Here is a 25,982-nt window from a genome sequence, read left to right as displayed (position 1 = left end):
GAAAGTTAGATTTGTTTACTTCTCAGCAGCGGGTCGCCGCCATGTTGAGTCTCGCCTCCCCTTTCAGATCTCGCGAGTCACAGCGGCATCTCGCCTCCCCCCAATGTACTGAATTAAAAAGTTGCATTCAATTTTACATTACAATGGGGGTGTTATTGTATTCATGTTAAAACTTGCTGGCATCTCTTTTTAGTACACCAGTGACTCTAGAACACAAACAATAACTGCCATCCAAAATATTATCCAAAATAATTGCTTTGTTTTTTTCTATTGAAATCGGTCCGTCTATTATTAGGACACGAGCATTGTCTAATAATTAAAGTTATCTTTCAGTCAGAATTTGTCTGCAAGCTCATTCTGTTGGGAAAAAAAATTACCTTGAGAAAATTGCATAGTTAACCCTGTATTGAAAATTGTATCGAATCATGAGATGAGTGTATTGTTACATCCCTTGTATTAATGAATGCTTTCTTTAAATATTCATGTAACAAACTACATAAAGCAGAGATAAGCAGGTGAAGTAAACCATGAGTGCCTTTACAAGCACCAGCTTTTGATTATTGCCAACATATAAATAACTGACAAGAGTTTCTTCTGTAATGCCATCTGCTAGACTGTCCACACCAACAGAACTGAAGCGTTCCCAAGTAGATGGTAAACACATGTTTATGTTCATCCATTTGAACCCCTCTATTATAATGCCTTGGTTTTTGTCCAATCTACAACGCCTATAAAAAGTATTCACCCCCATTGATGTTTCACCCTTTTGTTGCTTTTACACATGAAATCATGGCCAATAACTTGAGTTTTTTGACAAGAATTATTAAAAAAAACAACCCTTCTTTAATATCAAAGTGAAAACAGATCTTTACAAAATGTCAATTAATAAAAAATATATAAGGTAAAGTATATGATTGCATACATACTATTATTCAAAAAGCAGCATAATCCATCCATTCTCGTCCGCTTATCCGGGGCCGGGTCGCGGGGGCAGCAGGCTAAGCAGGGCATTCCAGGCGCCCCTCTCCCCAGCCACAACGTCCAGCTCCTCCTGGGGGACCCCGAGGCGTTCCCAGGCCAGGCGAGAGATATAATCCCTTCACCGTGTTCTGGGTCTTCCTCGGGGCCTCCTACCAGTTGGACGTGCCCGGAACACCTCTAACGGGAGGCGCCCGAGAGGCATCCTTACCAGATGCCCAAACCACCTCAACTGGCTCCTTTCGACGCGAAGGAGCAGCGGCTCTACTCCGAGCTCCCTCCGGATGTCTGAGCTCCTCACCCTATCTCTAAGGCTGAGCCCAGCCACCCTACGGAGGAAGCTCATTTCGGCCGCTTGTATCTACGATCTTGCTCTTTCGGTCACGACCCAAAGCTCATGACCATAGGTGAGGGTTGGAACGTAGATGGACCGGTAAATCGAGAGCTTTACCATTAACACTTTTTGAATTGAATTACTGACAATAATAAACTTTTCTATGATATTCTAATTTATTGAGATGCACCTGTATGTGGCATTTATTGTTGGCCTGCTATCTCCCCCTAAACACCCACTGCACACAAGCCCCAATTCTCAATAAAAAGGACTTGGAATGGTAAAAGGTTAATTACTCAATAATGAACTGAGTTGATTGCATCAGCACATAGATGACATAAACCATGAGACAGTTACCAGTAGTTGAATGGTCATGTGATACACCAACCTGCGTTTCTACAGGCTCACAATGAAAGTGGTGGGACATAAATGTTAGGTCTCTATCAGCACATCTCACTTTAGTGCACTGCACACTTGGTGGTGTCTGAAATCAGTTTGGTGACAACAATTTCTTCCATGTGTCAGCCTTTGTTGTATATTCTGTTATTTTCTCCTTTTTTGCTCTGCGAAATGACTCCAGAAGAGAAAGCTGTTAATGCCACATTCATTCGTCCTGCAAAATTCTATCTCAGTGGTTTTTCCAAACTCGCTCATGTTAAGTATTTCTATGTCTTCTTGTGTTTTGTCTATATCATGACTGTTCTTGGAAATGGCATCCTTCTCTCAGTTATTTGCCTGGTCAAGACTCTTCATAGTCCTAAATACATGATTGTGTTTAACCTGGCTCTGGCAGATTTGTGTGGGAGTACAGCTCTCATACCGAAAGTTTTAGACACTTTTTTATTTGACAGGAGATACATTGTCTATGAGGCTTGTTTAAGTTATATGTTCTTTGTTTATGTCTTTGCATCTGTGCAGTCATGGACACTGGTGATAATGGCATATGACAGATTTATAGCAATTTGTTTCCCTTTAAGGTACCATATAATTGTGACTAAACCAGCTATTGCTGCCATGCTGCTGACTCAGTGGGTTTTTTTAGTGAGTCTCGTAGCATTTATTGTTGGGATTATTGATCGCCTCTCCTTCTGTAGATCTCTGGTGGTAAAGAGCTTTTTCTGTGATCATGCACCAGTATTTCTTCTGGCCTGTAATGACACATCTTTAAATAGCATAATGGCATATGTTGTTTTCGTTTTAATCATCTGTATTCCTCCCATACTGATAGCATTGACATATGTTTGCATTTCCATAGCACTGGCCAGGATCGCATCAGGAGAGGAGCGACTCAAAGCTTCTAAAACCTGTACTTCTCACCTCATTCTTGTGGCCATTTTCTTCCTTCCCATTTTGGGCACCAACATAGCAGCAGTAACCTCCTACATCCATCCTAACACCAGAATCATGAACTCCACCTTAACAAACACAATACCAGCTTTGCTCAATCCTATTGTATACTCTTTAAAGACTGAAGAAGTGCTCGTCTCTATCAAGAAGCTTTGCAAAAGACACAGAATTGGCAACACAACTAAAAAATGGTGAACACTTCTATCATTTTTATGATGACACATTAAAGAGTGTTACAATAGCAATTTAAAAAATATATATCTTTTCACTACTGGCCTCCTATTTATTAAGCCTGTCATGATAATGACTATATTGACTTATCGTTTTATATATAAAAATGGACACAATAGGTTTTTTTTTTCTGGACTCAATATATATATATATATATATATATATATATATATATATATATATATATATATATATATATATATATATATATATATATATATGATATGACTTTTGTGCTTTTTTGTGTTGTGTTTAAAGTAATGGTGCAAATGTTTGACAGGCAGTACGGATTGCTGGAAAAAAAAAAAAAATGTCCTAAGCAGCCATTCCAGCTGTTTATATGTTATTTTAATAATACAAGAATAATAATGATCTCATTGCAATGCTTTGTTAACATAGCCTGAAAGTCTATTGTATTTGTTTTGGTTGTAGTTTATATATTTAAGTTTTATTCATCCAGGATATTTTGATATTTATCTTCAACATTTTTAATTCCCATGTTCAATATTTTCAAGATTTAAAAATCCATTACTGTGGAAAAGAATATTATATAATATATAATAATTAATATCATATTGTTGAAAATAACCGTCGTTTATGGTGATAGTTTCTGGGAAAATATATTGTCCTAAAATGTGTTATAGTGACAGTATATAGTGACTATTAATACGCATTATATTGTTACTTTTGAAATGGTAATCATGTGGTATCTTGTCATTAGCTGTACTTGTATATTACTTGAGGACTTTTGATGCAAGTTTAAGTTTAAGTTCTGTGATGCTCGAGGATGGGAGTATTAAAAAAGATCCCTGATTATCTGTAAACTACCAAAGCTATTTATGTACTATCTATCATCTCTTAAATACTGTAGATCATAAATTAAAAAATGTGGATCAATGGACACAGAAGGAATATTAGTAGAGCAGCCATGACATCGCCTGTACAATGTCATTTCTGTGAATATGGACACTGACAAAAATGTACTGAATTTAAAAGTTACATTCAATTTTACATTACAATGGGAGTGTTATTGTATTCATGTTAAAACTTGCTGGCATCTCTTTTTTGTACACCAGTGACTTTTAGTTCCAGAACACAAACTATAACTGCCATCCAAAATATGTTGGGGGTTTTTTCTATTGAAATTGGTCTGTCTATTATTAGGACGCGAGCATCGAAGATGCAAGGACCTATTGAAATTAAAGGAATTATAAATAGGGCCCAAGCACCTACAGTGTGAGCCTCACTGATCACACCTGAGGGAAAACAAGACACCAAATGAGTAACAGACTAATGACACAGGGGGGGGGGGGGGGGGGGGGGGGCGCGCGCAATGTAATGACTTGCATCAGCACCAAATGGTAACTACCCCAAAATTGCTGCAACAACTCATGGGACATAGTTGAACATGCAAATGGACTTTAAAGGGGTATATATTAATGTTATGAACCCTTATACTGGATAATAGGCTTAAAGGACTAATTAAGTCATGTTTATTACATATTTTTGACCAGAAGAACTTGACACAGTGCTGAGCTGTACCCCACATTTATCTTCTAGTTCATAGCTTTCACATGATGTCCATCACTTCTACAGGTGCATCTCAATAAATTAGAATATGATGGAAGAGTCCATTTCCAGTAGTTCAAATCAAATAGCCCCAACCAAGTATTGAGTCATATAGATGGACATACTTTTCAGAGGCCAACATTTCCATATTAAACATACATTTTAAAATTGGTCTTTTGTAATATTCAATTTTTTTGAGACACTGAATTTTAGGTCTTCATTAAATGTAAGCCATAATCATAATTAGAAGAAATGAAATGTTTCATTCTGTGTGTAATGGATCTATATAATGTGTTATTTCCACTTTTTGAATTGAATTACTGACAATTTTAAACTTTTCTATGATATTCTAATTTATTGAGATGCACCTGTATGTGACATTTATTGTTGACCTGCTATCTCCCCCTAAACACCCACTGCACACAAGCCCCAATTCTCATTAAAAAGGACTTGGAAAGGAAAAAGGTTAATTATTCAATAATGAACTGAGTTGATTGCATCAGCACATAGATGACATAAACCATGAGACAGTTACCCAGTGAATGGCCATGTGACAACAACCTGGGTTTCTACGGGCTCACAATGAAAGTGGTGGGACATAAATGTAACATCTCACTTTAGTGCACTGCACACTTGGTGGTGTCTGAAATTAGTTTGGTGACAACAATTTCTTCCATGTGTCAGCCTTTGTTGTATATTCTGTTATTTTCTCCTTTTTTGCTCTGCGAAATGACTCCAGAAGAGAAAGCTGTTAATGCCACATTCATTCGTCCTGCAAAATTCTATCTCAGTGGTTTTTCCAAACTCGCTCATGTTAAGTATTTCTATGTCTTCTTGTGTTTTGTCTATATCATGACTGTTCTTGGAAATGGCATCCTTCTCTCAGTTATTTGCCTGGTCAAGACTCTTCATAGTCCTAAATACATGATTGTGTTTAACCTGGCTCTGGCAGATTTGTGTGGGAGTACAGCTCTCATACCGAAAGTTTTAGACACTTTTTTATTTGACAGGAGATACATTGTCTATGAGGCTTGTTTAAGTTATATGTTCTTTGTTCATGTCTTTGCATTTGTGCAGTCATGGACACTGGTGATAATGGCATATGACAGATTTATAGCAATTTGTTTCCCTTTAAGGTACCATATAATTGTGACTAAACCAGCTATTGCTGCCATGCTGCTGACTGAGTGGGTTTTTTTAGTGAGTCTCTTAGCATTTATTGTTGGGATTATTGATCGCCTCTCCTTCTGTAGATCTCTGGTGATAAAGAGCTTTTACTGTGATCATGCACCAGTATTTCTTCTGGCCTGTAATGACATATCTTTAAATAGCATAATGGCATATGTTGTTTTCGTTTTAATCATCTGTATTCCTCCCATACTGATAGCATTGACATATGTTTGCATTTCCATAGCACTGGCCAGGATCGCATCAGGAGAGGAGCGACTCAAAGCTTCTAAAACCTGTACTTCTCACCTCATTCTTGTGGCCATTTTCTTCCTTCCCATTTTGGGCACCAACATAGCAGCAGTAACCTCCTACATCCATCCTAACACCAGAATCATGAACTCCACCTTAACAAACACAATACCAGCTTTGCTCAATCCTATTGTATACTCTTTAAAGACTGAAGAAGTGCTCGTCTCTATCAAGAAGCTTTGCAAAAGACACAGAATTGGCAACACAACTAAAAAATGGTGAACACTTCTATCATTTTTATGATGACACATTAAAGAGTGTTACAATAGCAATTTAAAAAATATATATCTTTTCACTACTGGCCTCCTATTTATTAAGCCTGTCATGATAATTACTATATTGACTTATCATTCGTTTTATATATAAAAATGGACACAATAGGGTTTTTTTCTGGACTCAATATATATATATATATATATATATATATATATATATATATATATATGATATGACTTTTGTGCTTTTTTGTGTTGTGTCTAAAGTAATGGTGCAAATGTTTGACAGGCAGTACGGATTGCTGGAAAAAAAAAAAATGTCCTAAGCAGCCATTCCAGCTGTTTATATGTTATTTTAATAATACAAGAATAATAATGATCTCATTGCAATGCTTTGTTAACATAGCCTGAAAGTCTATTGTATTTGTTTTGGTTGTAGTTTATATATTTAAGTTTTATTCATCCAGGATATTTTGATATTTATCTTCAACATTTTTAATTCCCATGTTCAATATTTTCAAGATTTAAAAATCCATTACTGTGGAAAAGAATATTATATAATATATAATAATTAATATCATATTGTTGAAAATAACCGTCGTTTATGGTGATAGTTTCTGGGAAAATATATTGTCCTAAAATGTGTTATAGTGACAGTATATAGTGACTATTCATACGCATTATATTGTTACTTTTGAAATGGTAATCATGTGGTATCTTGTCATTAGCTGTACTTGTATATTACTTGAGGACTTTTGATGCAAGTTTAAGTTTAAGTTCTGTGATGCTCGAGGATGGGAGTATTAAAAAAGATCCCTGATTATCTGTAAACTACCAAAGCTATTTATGTAGTATCTATCATCTCTTAAATACTGTAGATCATAAATTAAAAAATTTGGATCAATGGACACAGAAGGAATATTAGTAGAGCAGCCATGACATCGCCTGTACAATGTCATTTCTGTGAATATGGACACTGACAAAAATGTACTGAATTTAAAAGTTACATTCAATTTTACATTACAATGGGAGTGTTATTGTATTCATGTTAAAACTTGCTGGCATCTCTTTTTTGTACACCAGTGACTTTTAGTTCCAGAACACAAACTATAACTGCCATCCAAAATATGTTGGGGTTTTTTTCTATTGAAATTGGTCTGTCTATTATTAGGAAGCGAGCATCGAAGAAGGACCTATTGAAATTAAAGGAATTATAAATAGGGCCCAAGCACCTACAGTGTGAGCCTCACTGATCACACCTGAGGGAAAACAAGACACCAAATGAGTAACAGACTAATGACACAGGGAGAGCAAGGGGGGAGGGGGCATGTAATGGCTTGCATCAGATCAAACAACACGGTAAAAACAGATCTGTAGAAGACATGTTTTTTTCTTTTTTAACACAAAAAACCTTATGCAATAAATTGTTTTACCATATCTCCAGAAATACAACGCAATCTAGGCAATCAAAAAGGATGATGCATTGGCCGGGAATCGAACCCGGGCCTCCCGCGTGGCAGGCGAGAATTCTACCACTGAACCACCAATGCTCACATAGTGATAATTCTGTATCAACCTGATTACATCTCTGACATCTAACACAAAGTAACTTTCTCTGTGTGCAGTGTGGACAATGTTAGGAAGGAGAAGGAGAAGGAGGAGGAGGTCATGACCTTAACGCGACACTGAAGAGGCGTGTCAGCCATGACAGCCCAACAGTGTTCAGAGCCTTCAGCATCTCAGGGCAACAATTGGGGCTTTGAACATGGCCCATTCGTACTCCATGTCCCCAGCCACATAATGTGGTTTGCAATATATCCTAAAATTATTGCAATACAACCATAGACTGTATAAAATATGGACGTAGTCTCCGTGACGTCACCCATAGGGTTCTGAAGAGCTGAAATGAAGCTTTGTGGGCGTTCCCACAGTCGCCATTTTGGCAAAGTTGACTCCGCCCAACTCCCCCGGATAATCCATAAATGGACATAGAAGTGCAGCTGAGGCGGCCGAAACACGCCCACTTAGCTTGAAGCTACCAAGCTAGCGGAGGCTACCGGAGCTAACAAGCTAGGCTACATGCTACACCGGGATGGACAGCAGCCGGCCGGCTCGCTGACTACTGCCGTGATGTTCCCGTCTGTTGGTGTCCCAGCTTACACTGCTTAACTTATGGTAAGTTACTCTAAAACTTTACCACAGCAACTTCAACTTGTTTTAGATATATAATTAGGGTCATTTGAAATACCGGTTTTGTCGAGACTTGCAGTAATGTCGCCAGTGTTACCTTGAGTAGACATAACGTTTACGGATACTTACATGAGGCAAACATGTTAACCTGAATTTTAATTTAATTTTACTTTAGCTAGAAGTTGTTTATTTTGGATGACCCTTGATTAAACTTTATGAGCTGAGTGATAAATAATTAGGTTAGTAATCTTACCGTAGATGTTGGATTGATACTGGCACATAATTATATATTTTTTGCTTATTAATAACTTCTACTCAGGTATGATTAAAACAAACTTATTACATTTGTAAATCTGCGGGTTTTTTCTCAGTGTAGATGTGTCAGGGCGTATCGGTTAACGTGTAAAATGATAATCCTCCACAGCGCTATTAAACAGTATGCATTTACCTTTATGATGTGACACTGACAGACTGTCTGCGATTATTATCTGGAATATCAATTAAAACAGAAAGGCCATTTTATATTTATATTTACTTAAATCAGTACATTTGTCAATAAATTTAACTTCTAGTCTTGGTAACTTGACTTTAGACGGCTGACATTATGATCACATCTGTCTTCAAAGGACTACAAAATAAATTAATTTGAATGTTTTATATTTTTGAGGTGTGGATCCCTTCTTCCATTTTATCCTTCAAATCCTAGTGTTTTCAACATTATTTAGGCACTCTTCATAGCTTTTTGTTATATATATTGTTTTACCTACTGTAATTTCCCAGCTTGGGATAAATAAAGTATATCTATCTATCTATCAATCTATCTATCTATCTATCTATTACCTGAAGCATTTAATACTCTCATTTATTTTCCTCCCATAGTCAGTGTGAAGCATTGGTGACAGCTCTGTGTCCAGCGAGCTGCTGGACATCAGTGTCTGCTGGTGGACTGTGGTGGAAAGACCTTCTCCCCTTCTTTGAGGAAGAGCTGCCCAGATGTCTCCTTCTTCCTCTGTGACGGCAGCAGCATGGGGGAGGTCAGCAGGTCAAGCTGCTCACCATCATGGAGAACTTTTCTAGACTTAAATATTGTCCACCTTTTTGTTTTTTATGCATTTCAATAAATTATATTTACATTTGAGCTAACGTTGTCTTTATTGCCGTGTGAAAATGTTAGATTTAAAATATCTGATATAATACAACACAGATAAAACATTAAGCATTTATGTTCAACTCTTATTCCAGGTGATATATGTCTAATTTTAAAAATGTGAGAATACAATCAAGAAGCTGATAAATTAGTGCTTTTAATAATATGATTTAATGCAATAACGTAAAAACACTACAGCAGCAAAATATTTAAGTCAAACTACACATATATAAAAACATCAATATGTAACCTCAGATATTGATAAATTGTTGACGTGTTTGAGTCCAGTTGTCTCATGTGGAGCATCAGAGGTCCACCTTGTCTGCATCACCTGCAGAGGAAAACTTTACACAGACAAATAGAGATGTAAGTAAAATATGTGTTACAACGGACAGGCTGTATTTTCATTTCAGTACTGATTATTGTTTAGGATAACGAAACACATTCAACAGTATTAACTACTCTCAATATAGCCTGTTAGTAAACGTTATCATGCAGTTCCTCCTGAAATTCAGACTTAACGTTATGTGTTAACTAAAGTCGATCACAATCAGTCGGTTTCTGGAGTGTTTTCATATTAAAATGCCTGCTTTGATACTGATATTAAATTTAAAAAAGATAAAGTCTGGGGTCCTGCGCCGTCAAATTTTACGTTAACGAATATTTCACAGTCTGAGTCTTTATAACAAACTCTGTTATTTCTGAACCATGCTTAAATGTTATGCTTTTACATTACACAGATATTATTGTAATTACACACAGATGAACACGTTAAATTGGGCCGAGTGTAGCGTTAACTTGATGCAATGGTAAGTTTAGTCATCATTTCGTAACATTGCATCATGTTACCATACTAACATGGTGAAGCTTTATTTTCCAAACACACAGACGCTGTGTTTGATTCCAAGTATTACAAAAATAAATTATAACACTTCTGTATTACTTTTGACTTCAGTCACCATACCGGTTTAATAATATCTTCTTTACTTCACTCCCGTTAGCATCGAAGGCAGCATTAGCTGGCTAACAAACTACTGTAAACGCTAATAAATGATCATTTATAAATAAAATAAAACGAGAATAACACTCACCAACAACTGGAGCCTGGACTTCTTGTGGAGCAGTCGTACAGCTCACCACACAGCAGGTGGTGTTATTAGTCCGATGTTTGCCTGTAAAACTCTCCGACAGCCGACAGGGAAAGTTTCCAGTGAATTAGCCACGGCGCTAGTAGCTACAGACAGCTAGCGGCTAGTGCCGTCCGCTACGTCACCTGTCACTCAGAGCGGGGATCGCTTCATTATGCACAATTTTCGAAACTTAAACTAGTGAGATTTAAAATAATTCACCCCCCTCAGAGTTGTCATGAAAGCGGAAAACTGCTTTTGAGAGTAGAGGCATCGTTTGAACCAGGCTGTAAACATGTTTATTTCTAGTGTGAAATCGGACATTTTAACATGAGAGTCAATCTAACTTGCTCCCTTCTGCAGCCTGCCTCAAGCGGCGAGTCGAGGAATTGCAGTTTTTGGTACTTCCGCATAGGCTTCTCAGCTCCGGACCGGAGCTTGCCGCTTGAATACAACACATTACAACCTCAACGACAATCACTATGCCATTGAGAATAGACCTCACACGTGAAAATTGAGGAGTCAAGTTTTGGAAAACAACTCCTCGTTAGTATAGTGGTGAGTATCCCCGCCTGTCACGCGGGAGACCGGGGTTCAATTCCCCGACGGGGAGTCCACATTTTCAATAAAATATTGATAGAAAAAGACTAAAACATTTAAAATACACTCTTCTACAAATTTAAGTTACAACAATAACTGTTAAGCACATCAAGATAAAGAATCTTTAACTGTGTACAACAAAAGAAAACCAAAGCAGTCAACAGCTAGAGGTGATTAAAAGCACCTACAGTGTGAGCCTCACTGATCACACCTGAGGGAAAACAAGACACCAAATGAGTAACAGACTAATAACACAGAGAGAGCAAGGGGGGAGGGGGCATGTAATGGCTTGCATCAGATCAAACAACACGGTAAAAACAGATCTGTAGAAGACATGTTTTTTTCTTTTTTAACACAAAAAACCTTATGCAATAAATAGTTTTACCATATCTCCAGAAATACAACGCAATCTAGGCAATCAAAAAGGGTGATGCATTGGCCGGGAATCGAACCCGGGCCTCCCGCGTGGCAGGCGAGAATTCTACCACTGAACCACCAATGCTCTCTATAACCATTGCAATGCACTCCTCCAGCTCCACCTCCATGTGACACTGAAGAGGCGTGCCAACCATGACAGCCCAACAGTGTCCAGAGCCTTTAGCATCTCAGGGCGAATCTCATCCAACCCTGGCGCCTTGCCGCTGGGCAGCTTTTTGACTACCTCAGCGACTTCTGCTAGGGATACTGATGAGTCTTCCCCTGAGTCTTCAGACTCTGCCTCCTCCACAGAGAATGTGTTGGCTGGATTAAGGAGTTCCTCAAAGTGCTCTTTCCACCGTGTGACAACATCCACAGGTCGGGTCAGCAGGTCTCCGCCCCCACTGAACCCAGCTCGGGCCAAGCCCTGCTTTCCCTTCCTGAGTCGCCCAACGGTTTTCCAAAACATCTTTGAGGCCAACCGAAAGTCCTCCTCCATGGCCTCCCCGAATTCCTCCCATACCCAAGCTTTTGCTTCAGCAATTACAGCAGCTAAAGCCCCTGGCCGAACGGTACCTGTCTGCTGATTCCAGAGACCCCTCAGCCAACCAAGCCCGAAAGGCCTCCTTCTTCCACAACAAATCACACATGCACGGCTTGATGAAGCCAAAAGAACCACATCATCTGCAAAAAGCAGAGATGCAATTCTGAGGTCACCAAACCGGATCCCTTCCTCCCCCCGGCTGCGCCTTGAGATCCTGTCCATGAAGACCATGAACAGAATCGGAGACAAGGCGCAACCCTGGCGGAGGCCAACACCCACTGGGAACGTGTTTGACGTTGTGCCGAGTATGCGGACACAGCTCTCACTTAAATATAGGGACCGGATAGCTCGTAGCAACGAGCCCGGTACCCCATATTCCCGCAGTACCCCCCACAAGACTCACCGAGGGACACGGCCGTAGGCCTTCTCCAAGTCCACAAAACACATGTAGACTGGATGGGCAAACTCCAATGACCCCTCCAGAAGTCTCGCAAGGGTAAAGAGCTGGTCCGTTGTTCCACGGCCAGGATGGAAGCCGCATTGTTCCTCCTGAATCCGAGGTTTGACAATCGGCCTGAGCCTCCTTTCCAGCACCCTGGAGTAGACTTTTCCGGGGAGCCTGAGAAGTGTGATTCCACGGTAATTGGAACACACCCTCCAGTCCCCCTTTTTAAAAATGGGAACCACCACCCCGGTCTGCCACTCCACTGGCACTGTCCCAGACCTCCACGCGACACTGAAGAGGCTTGTCAGCCATGACAGCCCAACAGTGTTCAGAGCCTTCAGCATCTCAGGGCGAATCTCATCCAACCCTGGCGCCTTGCCGGCGGTTAGCTTTTTAACTACCTCGGTGACCTCTGCCAGGGATACTGATGAGTCTTCCCCTGAGTCTTCAGACTCTGCCTCCTCTACAGAGGATGTGTTGGCTGGATTAAGGAGTTCCTCAAAGTGTTCTTTCCACCGTCTGACGACATCCACAGGTCGGGTCAGCAGGTCTCCGCCACCGCTGAGCACAGCTTGGGCCAAGCCCTGCTTTCCCTTCCTGAGACGCCCGACGGTTTTCCAGAACCTCTTTGAGGCCGACCGAAAGTCCTCCTCCATGGCCTCCCCGAATACCTCCCATACCCGAGTTTTTGCTTCAGCGACTGCCGCAGCTGCAGCCCTTCTGGCCGAACGGTACCTGTCTGCTGATTCCAGAGACCCCTCAGCCAGCCAAGACCGAAAGGCCTCCTTCTTCAGCTTGACGGCCTCTCTCACCGCTGGTGTCCACCAGCGGGTTCTTGGGTTGCCGCCACGACAAGCACAGACAGCCTTCAGGCCACAGCTCCTACCAGCCGCATCAACAATTCAGGCTTTGAACATGGCCCATTCAGACTCCATGTCCCCAGCCTCACCCGGGATGTTGGAGAAATTCTTCCGGAGGTGTGAGTTGAAGACCCTGCAGACAGGGGCCTCCGCTAGACGTTCCCAGTTCACCCTCACTACGCGTTTAGGTTTGCCAGGTCTGTCCAGTATCCTCCCCCGCCACCTGATCCAACTCACCACCAGGTGGTGATCAGTTGACAGCTCTGCTCCTCTCTTCACCGAGTGTCCAGAACATGCGGCCGCAGATCTGATGATACGATAATGAAATCGATCATCGATCTTTGGCCTAGAGTGCTCTGGTACAAGGTACACTTATGAGCAACTCTATGTTCAAACATGGTGTTTGTTATGGACAATCCATGACTAGCACAGAAGTCCAATAACAAAACACCACTCGGGTTCAGATCGGGCAGGCCATTCCTCCCAATCACCCCTCTCCAGGTACCATCATCGTTACCCATGTGAGCGTTGAAGTCTCCCAGAAGAACTATAGAGTCTCCAGGCGGTACAGGACACCACCAAGAGACTCCAAGAAGGCCGGGTACTCCGAACTGCTGTTCGGTGCATAGGCACAGACAACAGTCAGAGACCTTCTCCTCGCGACTTGCAGCCGCAAGGAGACGACCCTCTCGTTCCTCGGGGAGAACTCCAACACAGCTTGTGAGTTCACAAACCCCTCCACTACGATAAGGTGGCGATTCTTGGAGGAGTCGTCATACTTGTGTGTGAGCAAAATCAATGCAACGAACAGTGCAGCCACCCTGATGCACAACCAGCCAAACACCTTGGCCTAGACAGCAAACAAATGTGCCCCTCTAACTGACTGCTTGACCATTACTGTCTACCTAAGCTCAATCCTAGTCTTCATGTGGTGACCAGTGGTGGGTTCTTATGCAATGAAGCCCAATTGCGAGGGGAAGCAACCAGAAGCTGGTGACCTACCCTTAACCATGGATGTGCTCCCGAGACTAATGAAGGCCTAACCAAGGCCACCACAGCCCTAGTAAAACAACAAACAAGACGAAACCCAGAGGGGTAACGCCACGTAGCCCAACAGGGGAACACTCATTCGTATTACAGTAACGTCCAGCACACCAGTCAGTTAGCACTCACATAACCCTGATCTACACTTCCACACAGACAAGGAAAAACTCCTCCACACAAAACACAAAACATAAAGGATAATAAATCACATGTTCCTGTCCTAATGACATTTTTTAATAAATAAAGTAATTTATGTTCAACTGCACTTGAGTGTGCGTGTTATCATCTGATGAGACACCTGATTACATTCTTTGAGTTCTTTCTTAATTTTTTCTTGTTCTTATGGCTTTACGCCTGCCAGTAAAACACTAGTAATCTCAGACCATAACTGGCCAAAGTTTACAAGTGGTGATGTTACCATTTGCTATCATAAATATGTTCACATATAAATCACTTTGCCACACGTGCTGAGTCAAAGATTGTATTGGACGCTTTGCCCTGTGTTTCGAACTAGATTGGGAAGCTTTTACAAGATTTATAAGGAATGTAGAGCCTAATCACTGGGAGTTCGATCTCAGTTCGGCACACAGGTTTAAATACAACCTTGACAGAAACACCAACAATTTAAAACAACTCCCCCACAATTTCCCCACAGACACTTCTCAGAGAAGAGACACAAAACGTATGCTCTTTTAATTCTCTCTATGAGAAGAGACCCAGCCCACACATTTGATTACCCCCTATTGGTTTTGATTATGTCTTGATTAGAACAATACAGGAAACCGTATCTCCTGTTTTCAGGTTGGACTTAAAAAATTCCCCCCTTTTATAAATCAACACAGCGGGCCGTATCCCGTTCTCAGGCTGACCTAAAAAAATCCCCCTTTTATAAATCAACACAGCGGACCGTATCCCGTTTTCAGGCTGAAGTAAAAAGCTCCCCTTTTAAAAATCAATACACTGGACCGTGTCCTTTGTCTTCAGGCTGAACTTAAATTTGATTTTTATTTGCTTTTAACGACAACCAAATGCTATATGGGCACAGCCACACAAAAAACAAGTTAGCTAGCTAACATACCTCCGACGATTTTGAATATCTCCTGAACAGAGGATCATATCAACTTACTGTAAAATGCAGTCGCTCCGTCAGACCTGTAGCTTTCAAAAGAGGGTTTCTGGTGTCATTGTACGCCTTCCAGAGGTTTAATTTTCAAAGAAATATTGTAGTGTAAAGAAAATAAACAAAAAAGAATGTGCCCTCCCCGTCGGGGAATCGAACCCCGGTCTCCCGCGTGACAGGCGGGGATACTCACCACTATACTAACGAGGAGATGTTTGTGAAATTTGTTTCCTGCGTTTTTAACTGTTCAGACACAGCACAACCTCAACTACAATCACCGCACAGCACTGTTATTCCATATTTGATTAGAGAAAAAACAAACAAAAAAAACCCCCTTTAAACGGCATGTTTCTAAATTTTACTTTACATTACATGAGTTTAACGGTACATTTTATCAACAACAACTGGGATCTGCGAAGCGTCTGCCTACAAACAGCATATTTCCCCGAGGACCACAAAAGTGAGATAATAATCAATCAAATAAAAAAATATTTATTTGTATTAATGTATTTATTATTACATTATCAGGAAATTATTACATGAGGTGCTACAAGCCCTCTTAATAGAAGGGAAAGTCAATACAAAATAAAAGCAAAAATTGTTTTGAATAAATTCTGTATCATTTGTAGTGTGTTTTTAAGATGGAAAAAAAAAATCGATTAAAATCGTAAATCGGGTTTTGTGTGAAAAAATCAGAGATTTTATTTTTAAGCCCTAGCTAGAGGTGATTAAAAGGATGTTGCATTGGCCGGGAATCGAACCCGGGCCTCCCGCGTGGCAGGCGAGAATTCTACCACTGAACCACCAATGCCTACATTAATGGACTGAAGGGAGAGCGGGCGTTATAAACTGGAGAAGGGACTAGAAACAAACTATGAAATCATCTTGCTGCAGACTTGCTAAAGAAACTTCACTCACTTCACAAAAAGGCTGCGGGCCCTGATGGTGTCAGCCCCAGGGTGCTCAAAGCCTATGCCCACCTGAACAAGCCTGCGAGGGTCATGTTTTTGGACTTTTCCAGTGCTTTTAACACCATCCGTCCAGTTTTACTGGGTGAGAAGCTGACAGCTCTGTGGATGCCCTTTGTGTCCTGGATTGTCAACTATCTGACCGGCGGGCCACAGAATATGCGGCTGCGACACTGTGTTTGGGATCTGAGGAGGCACGGTGTGACCCGTTTCCATCCAGGGGGCTGGTGCAAACAGATGCCTGGGAATCTACATAGACAATTAACTGATCTAGATTTAAAATACTGAAGCCGTCTACAAGAAGGGCCAGAGCTGCCACTATTTTCTGAGGAGGCTGCGGGTCCTGAGCAGGTTGAGGGTAGCGGATGCCAACTGACGCAACAAACTGATCTGCAGGGCCAGTGACATTGCGGGGGTGAAACTGGACCCTCTGGTGGTGGTGTCAGAGAGGAGGATGCTTTCTAAGATACGGGTCATCTTGGACAGTGTCTCCCACCCTCTCCATGACATGCTGCCCAGAATAGAATGGAATATAGATCTTAAAAAAAAAAAAATGCACTCCCCGTCGGGGAATCGAACCCCGGTCTCCCGCGTGACAGGCGGGGATACTCACCACTATACTAACGAGGAGATGATGAAGGAATATCACACACTTCTGTTTTTAACAACAAACGGAAAGGCTAAACTGACCACAAAAACAATTGAATTTGCCAAAGAACACATCAACTGGCTTAAAGACAAATGGAGGAACAATGGAGTGGAATAACAGCTGAAAGGTGTCACAAGTTGGTTGACTCCATGCCACACAGATGTGAAGCAGTTCTAAAAAAAACGGTGGTCATACAACTAAATATTAGTTTAGTGATTCACAGGTTTTTTTAAATCCTAGAAACAAAAAAGTTTGTACAAAACAGTTTTGAGTTCGTAAAGTCATCGGCAGACACTGCACAGCCTTAAGAGCATGCATATCACGAATGCTGGGTCTTGATGGTTTTCTGAGATTCTACTGCAACTACAGGTAAATTGTTTGCCATGTAGCAATAAAAAATATACTAAAAACTTGGATTAATCTGGTTAGTCACATTAGACTGCTCTTATTTAGAACACTACTGTATATTGAACAATAGGTTGATATGGCAATTATTGTGACAGGCCTAATTGTGTTTATACGAGAGCATGATTCACTTGTTCACTAATTCTGAATTAACTTGAACTCTGTGTGGGGAGTAATTAACACTGTCACAAGAGATTATTTGCTTCTATTTATAACAGCCACACAGATTAGATGGAATTTATTTCAGTGTTTAATAAAACTTGAACAGCAACACAGCAGTGTACTGTATATGCATTGATACAAAGGACTAATTATTATCCACATGACATTCAAGCTCACATACAATCATCTATCTGATCTTTTCATTAGACAAGTTATCAGGGGAGAGCGCGAACGCAGTCCCCCACTACCAGAAATTATGCAGTCGAGATTCCCACATTTGGGGAATTCGCAGAGGTCAGCTCAACCGGAGTGCAATGGTTAAGCCTCGCCCTGGGTGAACCACCTTCTTGATCATGGTATCTCCCCTGCCAGGTAAGTATGAGTTGTACAGATCAGAGACGGGCACCACATTCACACACATACAGTGCTGACTGATGGTGCTGCTCACAATAAAGAAATCACCAAAACCAGACACTTTAAATGCTCTGATAATCTACAGGAGCTGAAGACAGAAGAAAACACTTTTGAACCAAGACTGATACAATTATTTACATTTTTACTTGAGAAATGATGGTTTTCCCATCATGCATTGCTGTGTTTGCATATTAAAAGCGAACCCTAAACCAGCAGCTTTGACTATTTGACTCAAACAAATGAGTAACAGCTCAGCAGCAAGTTGAAATGAGACAAAGCTAAGTCATACTGCAACCAAAAGTAGTTTGATCTGTATTTGAAATTCAGAACAACAGCACACTTCTGTTTCTCAGCTCACCATACCACCACTTCCTGGTTCTTTGTTCATTTCTGGAGGGAAATTGATATTCCTGCTACTGCCACCTATTGGACGAGAGTAATCAATGCTTTCTCTTAAACATGTTGATCCACAGTGTGTTCTACTCAGTATCTAACTAGTAGCAGAAGTAAATAATGTCGAAAACAAACAATTAAGTAAACACATATACAACGTATTTGTCTTTCTTTTGATATGTCAGCAAAAAGCAGACTGGAAAACAATAGCTGTCTAATAATCAGACTGAACCGAGTTCATTTCAAAATGACGGTGTAATGAACACAGTAACTTGCCCGTAACACCTCGCAGCCTCCTGCTCTTAAAAATACAAGTATAGACACAATAGAACAATTAAAACACATCATAGTGTTAAAAATTCAACAAAAACAATTGAGTGGTGTTCTCTGGTAGAAAATGTTTTTTACACCACAAAACAATTATAAGAGCTCTGGTGGTCTCTAGTGGAGAACCGAGTGTACTACAGGGTTCAACCATATACTCAACATTTAAGCCATGACTGAGTTTCTTCATTTTATCTCTACTATACAATAGATTAATTCAACCTTCTGAAGATTTGATAAAATTGATTATTTCAGTAGAAAATCTGCTAACAAGACTCTTCTCTTCCTCACCAACATTTTACTTGTATAGCTGTCCAATAAATGCAAAGCAAACCAGTTTAACAACTTTTTTTAAACAGGTTTAGCTCACTGCCTGCCCCCCACACACCCACACTGTCCCGAATGGCTCTACCCTCTACCAATCTCTTCTTGCTGCCTTCTCATCTCTGATCTCAGCTGGAAAAAGCTCTTTCTATCAGGCCAAGATTCAATCTTCATTCTCCAACCCGAAGAAGCTCTACTCAATCTTTACAAATCTCCTGGTCCCTCCAACCCCCCCTCCTACCTCCTACCGACCCACTTTGTCAGCCACTTCCTGAAAAAGATTGAGGACATACGCTCGTCATTTACCCATCCAGTCTCACAACCTGCCTCTCCTCCCTCCCCATCAGTGTCTCCCTCCCTCTCAGCATTCACTCCACTGTCTCCTCCTCAAGTGCTCAGCCTTGTAACCTCTGCCCGTCCTACCACTTGTCAGCTGGATCCTATTCCCTCCCACCTGTTTCAGTCTATTGCTCCTGATCTCCTCCCGTTCCTCTCCCATCTTATCAGCACTTCCTTGACTACTGGCCGCTTTCCTAACTATCTGAAGGAAGCAAGGGTGAATCCTCTCCTAAAGAAATCCACCCTCGACCCATCCTTAGTGGACAACTACAGACCCGTCTCTCTCCTGCCGTTCCTCTCCAAAACTCTGGAACGGGCTATCTTCAACCAACTATCCTGCTATCTGCATGGGAACAACCTCCTTGACCCTCACCAGTCTGGTTTCAAGAAGGGCCACTCAACAGAGACTGCCCTTCTCGCTGTGACTGAACAGCTTCACAAGGCGAAGGCAGCCTCTCTCTCATCTGTGGTGGTTCTACTGGACCTTTCTGCAGCTTTTGACACTGTGGATCACCAGATCCTCATCTCCACCCTTCACCACCTGGGAGTATCTGGCTCTGCCCTGTCTCTGCTCAAATCCTACCTCAAGGACCGCACCTTCCGTGTAACTTGGAGGGGTTCTGTTTCAGAACCCTGTCTACTCACCGCCGGGGTCCCTCAAGGCTCGGTCCTTGGTCCGCTCCTCTTCTCGATTTACACCAACTCCCTCGGCTCCCTCATCCACTCGCATGGCTTCTCCTATTATAGCTATGCCGACGACACCCAGCTAATCTTCTCATTTCCCCAGTCTGAAACACAGGCAGCAGCACGTATCTCTGCATGTCTGGCCGACATCTCCCAGTGGATGTCCTCGCACCACCTCAAACTCAACCTGGGCAAGACTGAGCTACTCTACCTCCCAGGGAAGGGCTCCCCCACCACTGACCTCCACATCACTGTCCAGAACACAGTGGTTGTCTCCACAGAAACCGCCAAGAACCTTGGCGTGACTCTTGACAACCAACTGTCCCTCAACACAAACATCACCGCTACCACCAGATCTTGCAGATTCTTGCTGCATAACATCAAGAGAATCCGTCCGTTTCTCACTCAGAAGGCAGCTCAGGTCCTGGTCCAGGCACTGGTCATCTCACGCCTGGACTACTGCAACTCCCTCATGGCAGGTCTGCCTGCCAAAGCCATCCGACCTCTGCAACTCATCCAGAATGCAGCTGCTCGATTGGTCTTCAATCTTCCCAAATTTTCACACACAACACCCCTCCTCCGCTCCCTCCACTGGCTACCAGTGGCTGCGCGGATACGCTTCAAGACTCTAGCTCTGGCGTACTCTGCTGCTAATGGTTCAGGTCCTACTTACATCCAGGACCTTGTCAAACTCTACACCCCTGCCCGTCCTCTCCGCTCTGCATCAGCCAAACAGCTGGCGACTCCCACCCTCCGTGGGTCAACTCGCCTCAAAACCTCTTCCAGACTTTTCTCTGTCTTGGCTCCCAAATGGTGGAACGAGCTCCCCACCGACATCAGGACCTCAGACAGCCTGTACATCTTCCGCCGCAGGCTGAAGACCTCTCTCTTCCAACAATACCTCGGTTAAGCCATGGTCACCTAACACATATATATATTTAAAAAAAAAAAAAAAAAAAATTGCTCTTCTTCTTCTTCTTCTTTTCTATTCTTTTCTTCTTTAACATATAGCACTCCTGTAGCAATGACAGTTAGCTCTTAAAGTTATGTACTTACTTGATTCCTGTGGTCTATGTCTAGTACCATCAGGTTGAATGCACTTATTGTAAGTCGCTTTGGACAAAAGCGTCTGCTAAATGACATGTAATGTAATGTACCCTCCCCCCAGCATTCTCCAGTGCAGCACCTCTCCATCTGCCCCCCCTTCTCCCCCCCCTCCTCCTACACTGATAAGATCTGCACCAACCCCCACTCAGCGGTGACTACAGGCCAGGTAAAGAGGCAGCTAGATAGACTACATCAGCGTAAAGCTGCAGGTCCTGATGGTATCACACCCAGGATCCTGAAGACCTGCGCCAGCCAGCTGTCTCCTGTACTAGGACACCTGTACAACCTGAGTCCGAGTCAGGAGAAAGTCCCGCTGCTGTGGAAGACGTCCTGCTTGGTCCCAGTCCCCAAGAAGTCGAGACCATCTGACCCGGCAGACTACAGACCTGTCGCCCTGATATCTCATGTGATGAAGGTAATGGAGAGACTGGTCTTGGCCCAGCTGAGGCCACAGGTGAGGACGTTTCTGGACCCCTTGCAATTTGCCTACCAGCCCCATTTAGGAGTCGATGATGCTGTCATATACCTGCTGCAACGAGCCCATATGCATCTGGATGGTGGAGGAGGCACTGTGAGGATCACATTCTTTGATTTCTCCAATGCTCTCAACACCATTCAACCTCCACTATTGGGTGAGAAGCTGCGGGTGATGGGTGTTGACGACTCAAGGATCTCCTGGATAACTGACTACTTGACAGGCAGGCCACAGTTTGTCCGTCTGGGCAGTGTCCTGTCTGATGTGGTGGTCAGTGATACAGGAGCTCCGCAGGGAACTGTGCTTTCTCCCTTCCTCTTCAGCTTATACACCACTGATTTTCAGTACAACCCTGAGTTATGTCACCTGCAGAAGTTTTCTGACGACTCAGCTGTTGTCGTATTATTATATTAAACATTGGAATGGAAATGTGGAAAAGAAGTACAAAAATATCCTAGATAAATAAAACATGAATGAATAAACTACAACCAAATCAATCAAAATAGACTCCCAGGATCTGTTAACAAAACATTGCAATGACATAAAATAACATAAACAGCTGGAATGGCTACCTGGGAAACATAGTTGGGGTTTTTTCGGCAATTAACTTGAACTCTGTGTGAGGAGTAATTATTAACACTGTCACAAGAGATTATTTGCTTCTTTATAACAGCCACACAGATTAGATGGAACTAATTTCAGTTTTAAATAAAGCTTGAACAGCTCCACACCAATGCATTGATTCATCATTGTCCACATGACAATCAAACAACACACAATCATTTATGATTCTTTCCTTAGACAAATTATCAGGGGAGAGCGCGAACGCAGTCCCCCACTACCAGAAATTGTGCAGTCGAGATTCCCACATTTGGGGAATTCGCAGAGGTCAGCTCAACCGGAGTGCAATGGTTAAGCCTCGCCCTGGGTGAACCACCTTCTTGATCATGGTATCTCCCCTGCCAGGTAAGTATGAGTTGTACAGATCAGAGACGGGCACCGCATTCACACACATACAGTGCTGATTGATGGTGCTGCTCACAATATAGAAATCACCAAAACCAGACACTTTAAATGCTCTGATAATCTACAGGAGCTGACGACAGAAGAAAACAATTTTGTACCAAGGCTGATACAATTATTTACATTTTTACTTGAAAAATGATGGTTATATTCCCATCATGCATTGCTGTGTTTGCATTTCAAAAGCCAACCTTAAACCAGCAGCAACAACTAAAAGAGCTCTGTTGGTCTCTAGTGGAGAACCGAATGTACTGCATGGTTCAATCGTATACTCAACATTTAAGCCATGACTGAGTTTCTTCATGTTATCTCTACTACACTATAGATTAATTCAACCTTGTGAAGATTTTAAAACATAGGTTATTTCGGTAGAAAATCTGCTAACAAGACTCCTTTCTTCCTCACCAACAGTTTACTTGTATAGCTGTCCAATAACACCAAAGAGCCATTGTGTTTAGGCCTGTCATGATAACACATTTATTAGGACGTTATATTTTCCCAGAAACTATCACAATAAACGATAGTATCGTATCAATGTTGATTGAGTTTTATACCGATATTATAATAACTGCATCCTTTACCAGAGCAATGAATTTTTAAATCTCGAGAATATTAAACATTGGAATGGAAATGTGGAAAAGAAATACTAATAGATCCTAGATAAATAAAACATAAATAAATAAACTACAACCAAAACAAATAAAATAGACTCTCAGGCTCTGTTAACAAAACACTGCAATGAGATAATCATTGTGTATTATATTATTTTATTATTAAAATAACATAAACAGCTTGAATGGCTGCTTGGGAAAATTATTTTTTTTTCCGGCAATTCGTACTGCCTGTCAAATATTTACAGCATTACTTTAAACACAACACAAAAAAGCACAAAAAGTCACGCATGTAAACGAAAATTTATGAGTCCAGAAACAATACTATCGTGTCCATTTTTATATATCAAACAATAGGTATTTGTTTCTTTATAAAAGCCACGCAGATTACATGGAACTAATCTCAGTTTTAAATAAAACTTAAACAGCAACACAGGAGTGTACTGAATGCATTGTCACACAGAACTTATAATATTCTCATGGCAATTAAGCTCACATACAGTCATCTATTCGATATTTTCATTAGACAAGTTATCAGGGGAGAGCGCGAACGCAGTCCCCCACTACCAGAAATTATGCAGTCGAGATTCCCACATTTGGGGAATTCGCAGAGGTCAGCTCAACCGGAGTGCAATGGTTAAGCCTCGCCCTGGGTGAACCACCTTCTTGATCATGGTATCTCCCCTGCCAGGTAAGTATGAGTTGTACAGATCAGAGACGGGCACCAAATTCACACACATACAGTGCTGACTGATGGTGCTGCTCACAATAAAGAAATCACCAAAACCAGACACTTTAAATGCTCTGATAATCTACAGGAGCTGACGACAGAAGAAAACACTTTTGTACCAAGACTGATACAATTATTTACATTTTTACATGAGAAATGATGGTTTTCCCATCATGCATTGCTGTGTTTGCATATTAAAAGCGAACCCTAAACCAGCAGCTTTGACTATTTGACTCAAACAAATGAGTAACAGCTCAGCAGCAAGTTGAAATGAGACAAAGCTAAGTCATACTGCAACCAAAAGTAGTTTGATCTGTATTTGAAATTCAGAAAAACAGAACAACAGCACACTTCTGTTTCTCAGCTCACCATACCACCACTTCCTGGTTCTTTGTTCATTTTTGGAGGGAAACCGATATTCCTGCTACTGCCACCTATTGGTCTGGAGAGTAATCAATACTTTCTCTTAAACATGTTGATCCACAGTGTTTTCTTCTCTGTATCTATCTCGTAGCAGAAGTAAATAATGTAGAAAACAAAGAATTAAGTGCACACATTTACAAATGATTTGTCTTTCTTTTGATATGTCAGCAGAAATCAGACTGGAAAAGAATAGCTGTCTAATAATCAGACTGAATTGAGTTGATTACAAAATGCTGGTGTAATGAACACAGTAACTTGCCCGTAACACCTCGCAGCCTCCTGCTCTTAAAAATAGAAGTATAGACGATATAGAACAATTAAAACACATAATAGTGTTACAAATTCAACAAAAACAATTGACTGGTGTTCTCTGGGAGAATGCAATGTGTTTTTTACACCATAAAACAACTAAAAGAGCTTTGGTGGTCTCTAGTGGAGAACCGAGTGTACTGCAGGGTTCAATCGTATACTCAACATTTAAGCCATGACTGAGTTTCTTCATTTTATCTCTACTACACTATAGATTAATTCAACCTTCTGAAGATTTTTATAACATTGATTGTTTCAGTAGAAAATCTGCTAACAAGATTCTTCTCTTCCTCACCAACAGTTTACTTGTATAGCTGTCCAATAAATGCAAAGCGAACCAGTTTAACAACTTTTTTTAACAGGTTTAGCTCACCGCCTGCCCCCCACACACCCACACTGTCCCGAATGGCTCTACCCTCCCCCCAGCATTCTCCAGTGCAGCACCTCTCCATATGCCCCCCCCCCCCCCCTCTCCTCCTACACTGATGAGATCTGCACCAACCCCCACTCAGCGGTGACTACAGGCCAGGTAAAGAGGCAGCTGGAAAGACTACATCAGCGTAAAGCTGCAGGTCCTGATGGTATCACACCCAGGATCCTGAAGACCTGCGCCAGCCAGCTGTCTCCTGTACTAGGACACCTGTACAACCTGAGTCCGAGTCAGGAGAAAGTCCCGCTGCTGTGGAAGACGTCCTGCTTGGTCCCAGTCCCCAAGAAGTCGAGACCATCTGACCCGGCAGACTACAGACCTGTCGCCCTCACATCTCATGTGATGAAGGTAATGGAGAGACTGGTCTTGGCCCAGCTGAGGCCACAGGTGAGGACGTTTCTGGACCCCTTGCAATTTGCCTACCAGGCCCATTTAGGAGTCGATGATGCTGTCATCTACCTGCTGCAACTAGCCCATATGCATCTGGATGGTGGAGCAGGCACTGTGAGGATCACATTCTTTGATTTCTCCAGTGCTTTCAACACCATTCAACCTCCATTATTGG

General features: G+C 41.7%; 2 protein-coding genes and 9 non-coding genes across 11 annotated transcripts; 3 read left to right on the top strand and 8 right to left on the bottom strand.

Annotated features, from left to right (window-relative positions):
• Nucleotides 1-1,882: 1,882 nt before the first annotated feature.
• Nucleotides 1,883-2,854, top strand: LOC131963184 (olfactory receptor 8G17-like). The gene has a single exon (XM_059328337.1). The coding sequence runs from the start codon at nucleotides 1,883-1,885 to the stop codon at nucleotides 2,852-2,854; it is 972 nt and encodes a 323-aa protein (XP_059184320.1).
• Nucleotides 2,855-4,735: 1,881 nt separating this feature from the next.
• Nucleotides 4,736-7,842, top strand: LOC131963183 (olfactory receptor 8G17-like). The gene is made up of 3 exons (XM_059328336.1): nucleotides 4,736-4,750; nucleotides 5,204-6,156; nucleotides 7,779-7,842. Exons 1-3 carry the CDS (start codon nucleotides 4,736-4,738, stop codon nucleotides 7,840-7,842), a joined length of 1,032 nt encoding a protein of 343 aa, XP_059184319.1.
• trnag-gcc (transfer RNA glycine (anticodon GCC)) lies at nucleotides 7,633-7,703 on the bottom strand. The gene has a single exon. It is a non-coding gene; the product is annotated as a tRNA-Gly (tRNA).
• A 3,316-nt stretch (nucleotides 7,843-11,158) lies between the features above and the next one.
• On the top strand, nucleotides 11,159-11,230 carry trnad-guc (transfer RNA aspartic acid (anticodon GUC)). Its single transcript has one exon. It is a non-coding gene; the product is annotated as a tRNA-Asp (tRNA).
• A 418-nt stretch (nucleotides 11,231-11,648) lies between these two features.
• trnag-gcc (transfer RNA glycine (anticodon GCC)) lies at nucleotides 11,649-11,719 on the bottom strand. Its single transcript has one exon. It is a non-coding gene; the product is annotated as a tRNA-Gly (tRNA).
• Nucleotides 11,720-15,785: 4,066 nt separating this feature from the next.
• trnad-guc (transfer RNA aspartic acid (anticodon GUC)) lies at nucleotides 15,786-15,857 on the bottom strand. The gene has a single exon. It is a non-coding gene; the product is annotated as a tRNA-Asp (tRNA).
• Nucleotides 15,858-16,387: 530 nt separating this feature from the next.
• Nucleotides 16,388-16,458, bottom strand: trnag-gcc (transfer RNA glycine (anticodon GCC)). Its single transcript has one exon. It is a non-coding gene; the product is annotated as a tRNA-Gly (tRNA).
• Nucleotides 16,459-17,173: 715 nt separating this feature from the next.
• On the bottom strand, nucleotides 17,174-17,245 carry trnad-guc (transfer RNA aspartic acid (anticodon GUC)). Its single transcript has one exon. It is a non-coding gene; the product is annotated as a tRNA-Asp (tRNA).
• An 802-nt stretch (nucleotides 17,246-18,047) lies between these two features.
• Nucleotides 18,048-18,211, bottom strand: LOC131967584 (U1 spliceosomal RNA). The gene has a single exon (XR_009393726.1). It is a non-coding gene; the product is annotated as a U1 spliceosomal RNA (small nuclear RNA).
• A 4,490-nt stretch (nucleotides 18,212-22,701) lies between these two features.
• LOC131967585 (U1 spliceosomal RNA) lies at nucleotides 22,702-22,865 on the bottom strand. Its single transcript, XR_009393727.1, has one exon. It is a non-coding gene; the product is annotated as a U1 spliceosomal RNA (small nuclear RNA).
• Nucleotides 22,866-24,060: 1,195 nt separating this feature from the next.
• Nucleotides 24,061-24,224, bottom strand: LOC131967583 (U1 spliceosomal RNA). The gene has a single exon (XR_009393725.1). It is a non-coding gene; the product is annotated as a U1 spliceosomal RNA (small nuclear RNA).
• Nucleotides 24,225-25,982: the final 1,758 nt, after the last annotated feature.

The sequence above is a fragment of the Centropristis striata genome, chromosome 24 (assembly GCF_030273125.1).
Source record: "Centropristis striata isolate RG_2023a ecotype Rhode Island chromosome 24, C.striata_1.0, whole genome shotgun sequence".
In the NCBI taxonomy this organism is placed as follows: Eukaryota; Metazoa; Chordata; class Actinopteri; order Perciformes; family Serranidae; genus Centropristis; species Centropristis striata.
This window is presented reverse-complemented; position numbering and strand designations above follow the sequence as displayed.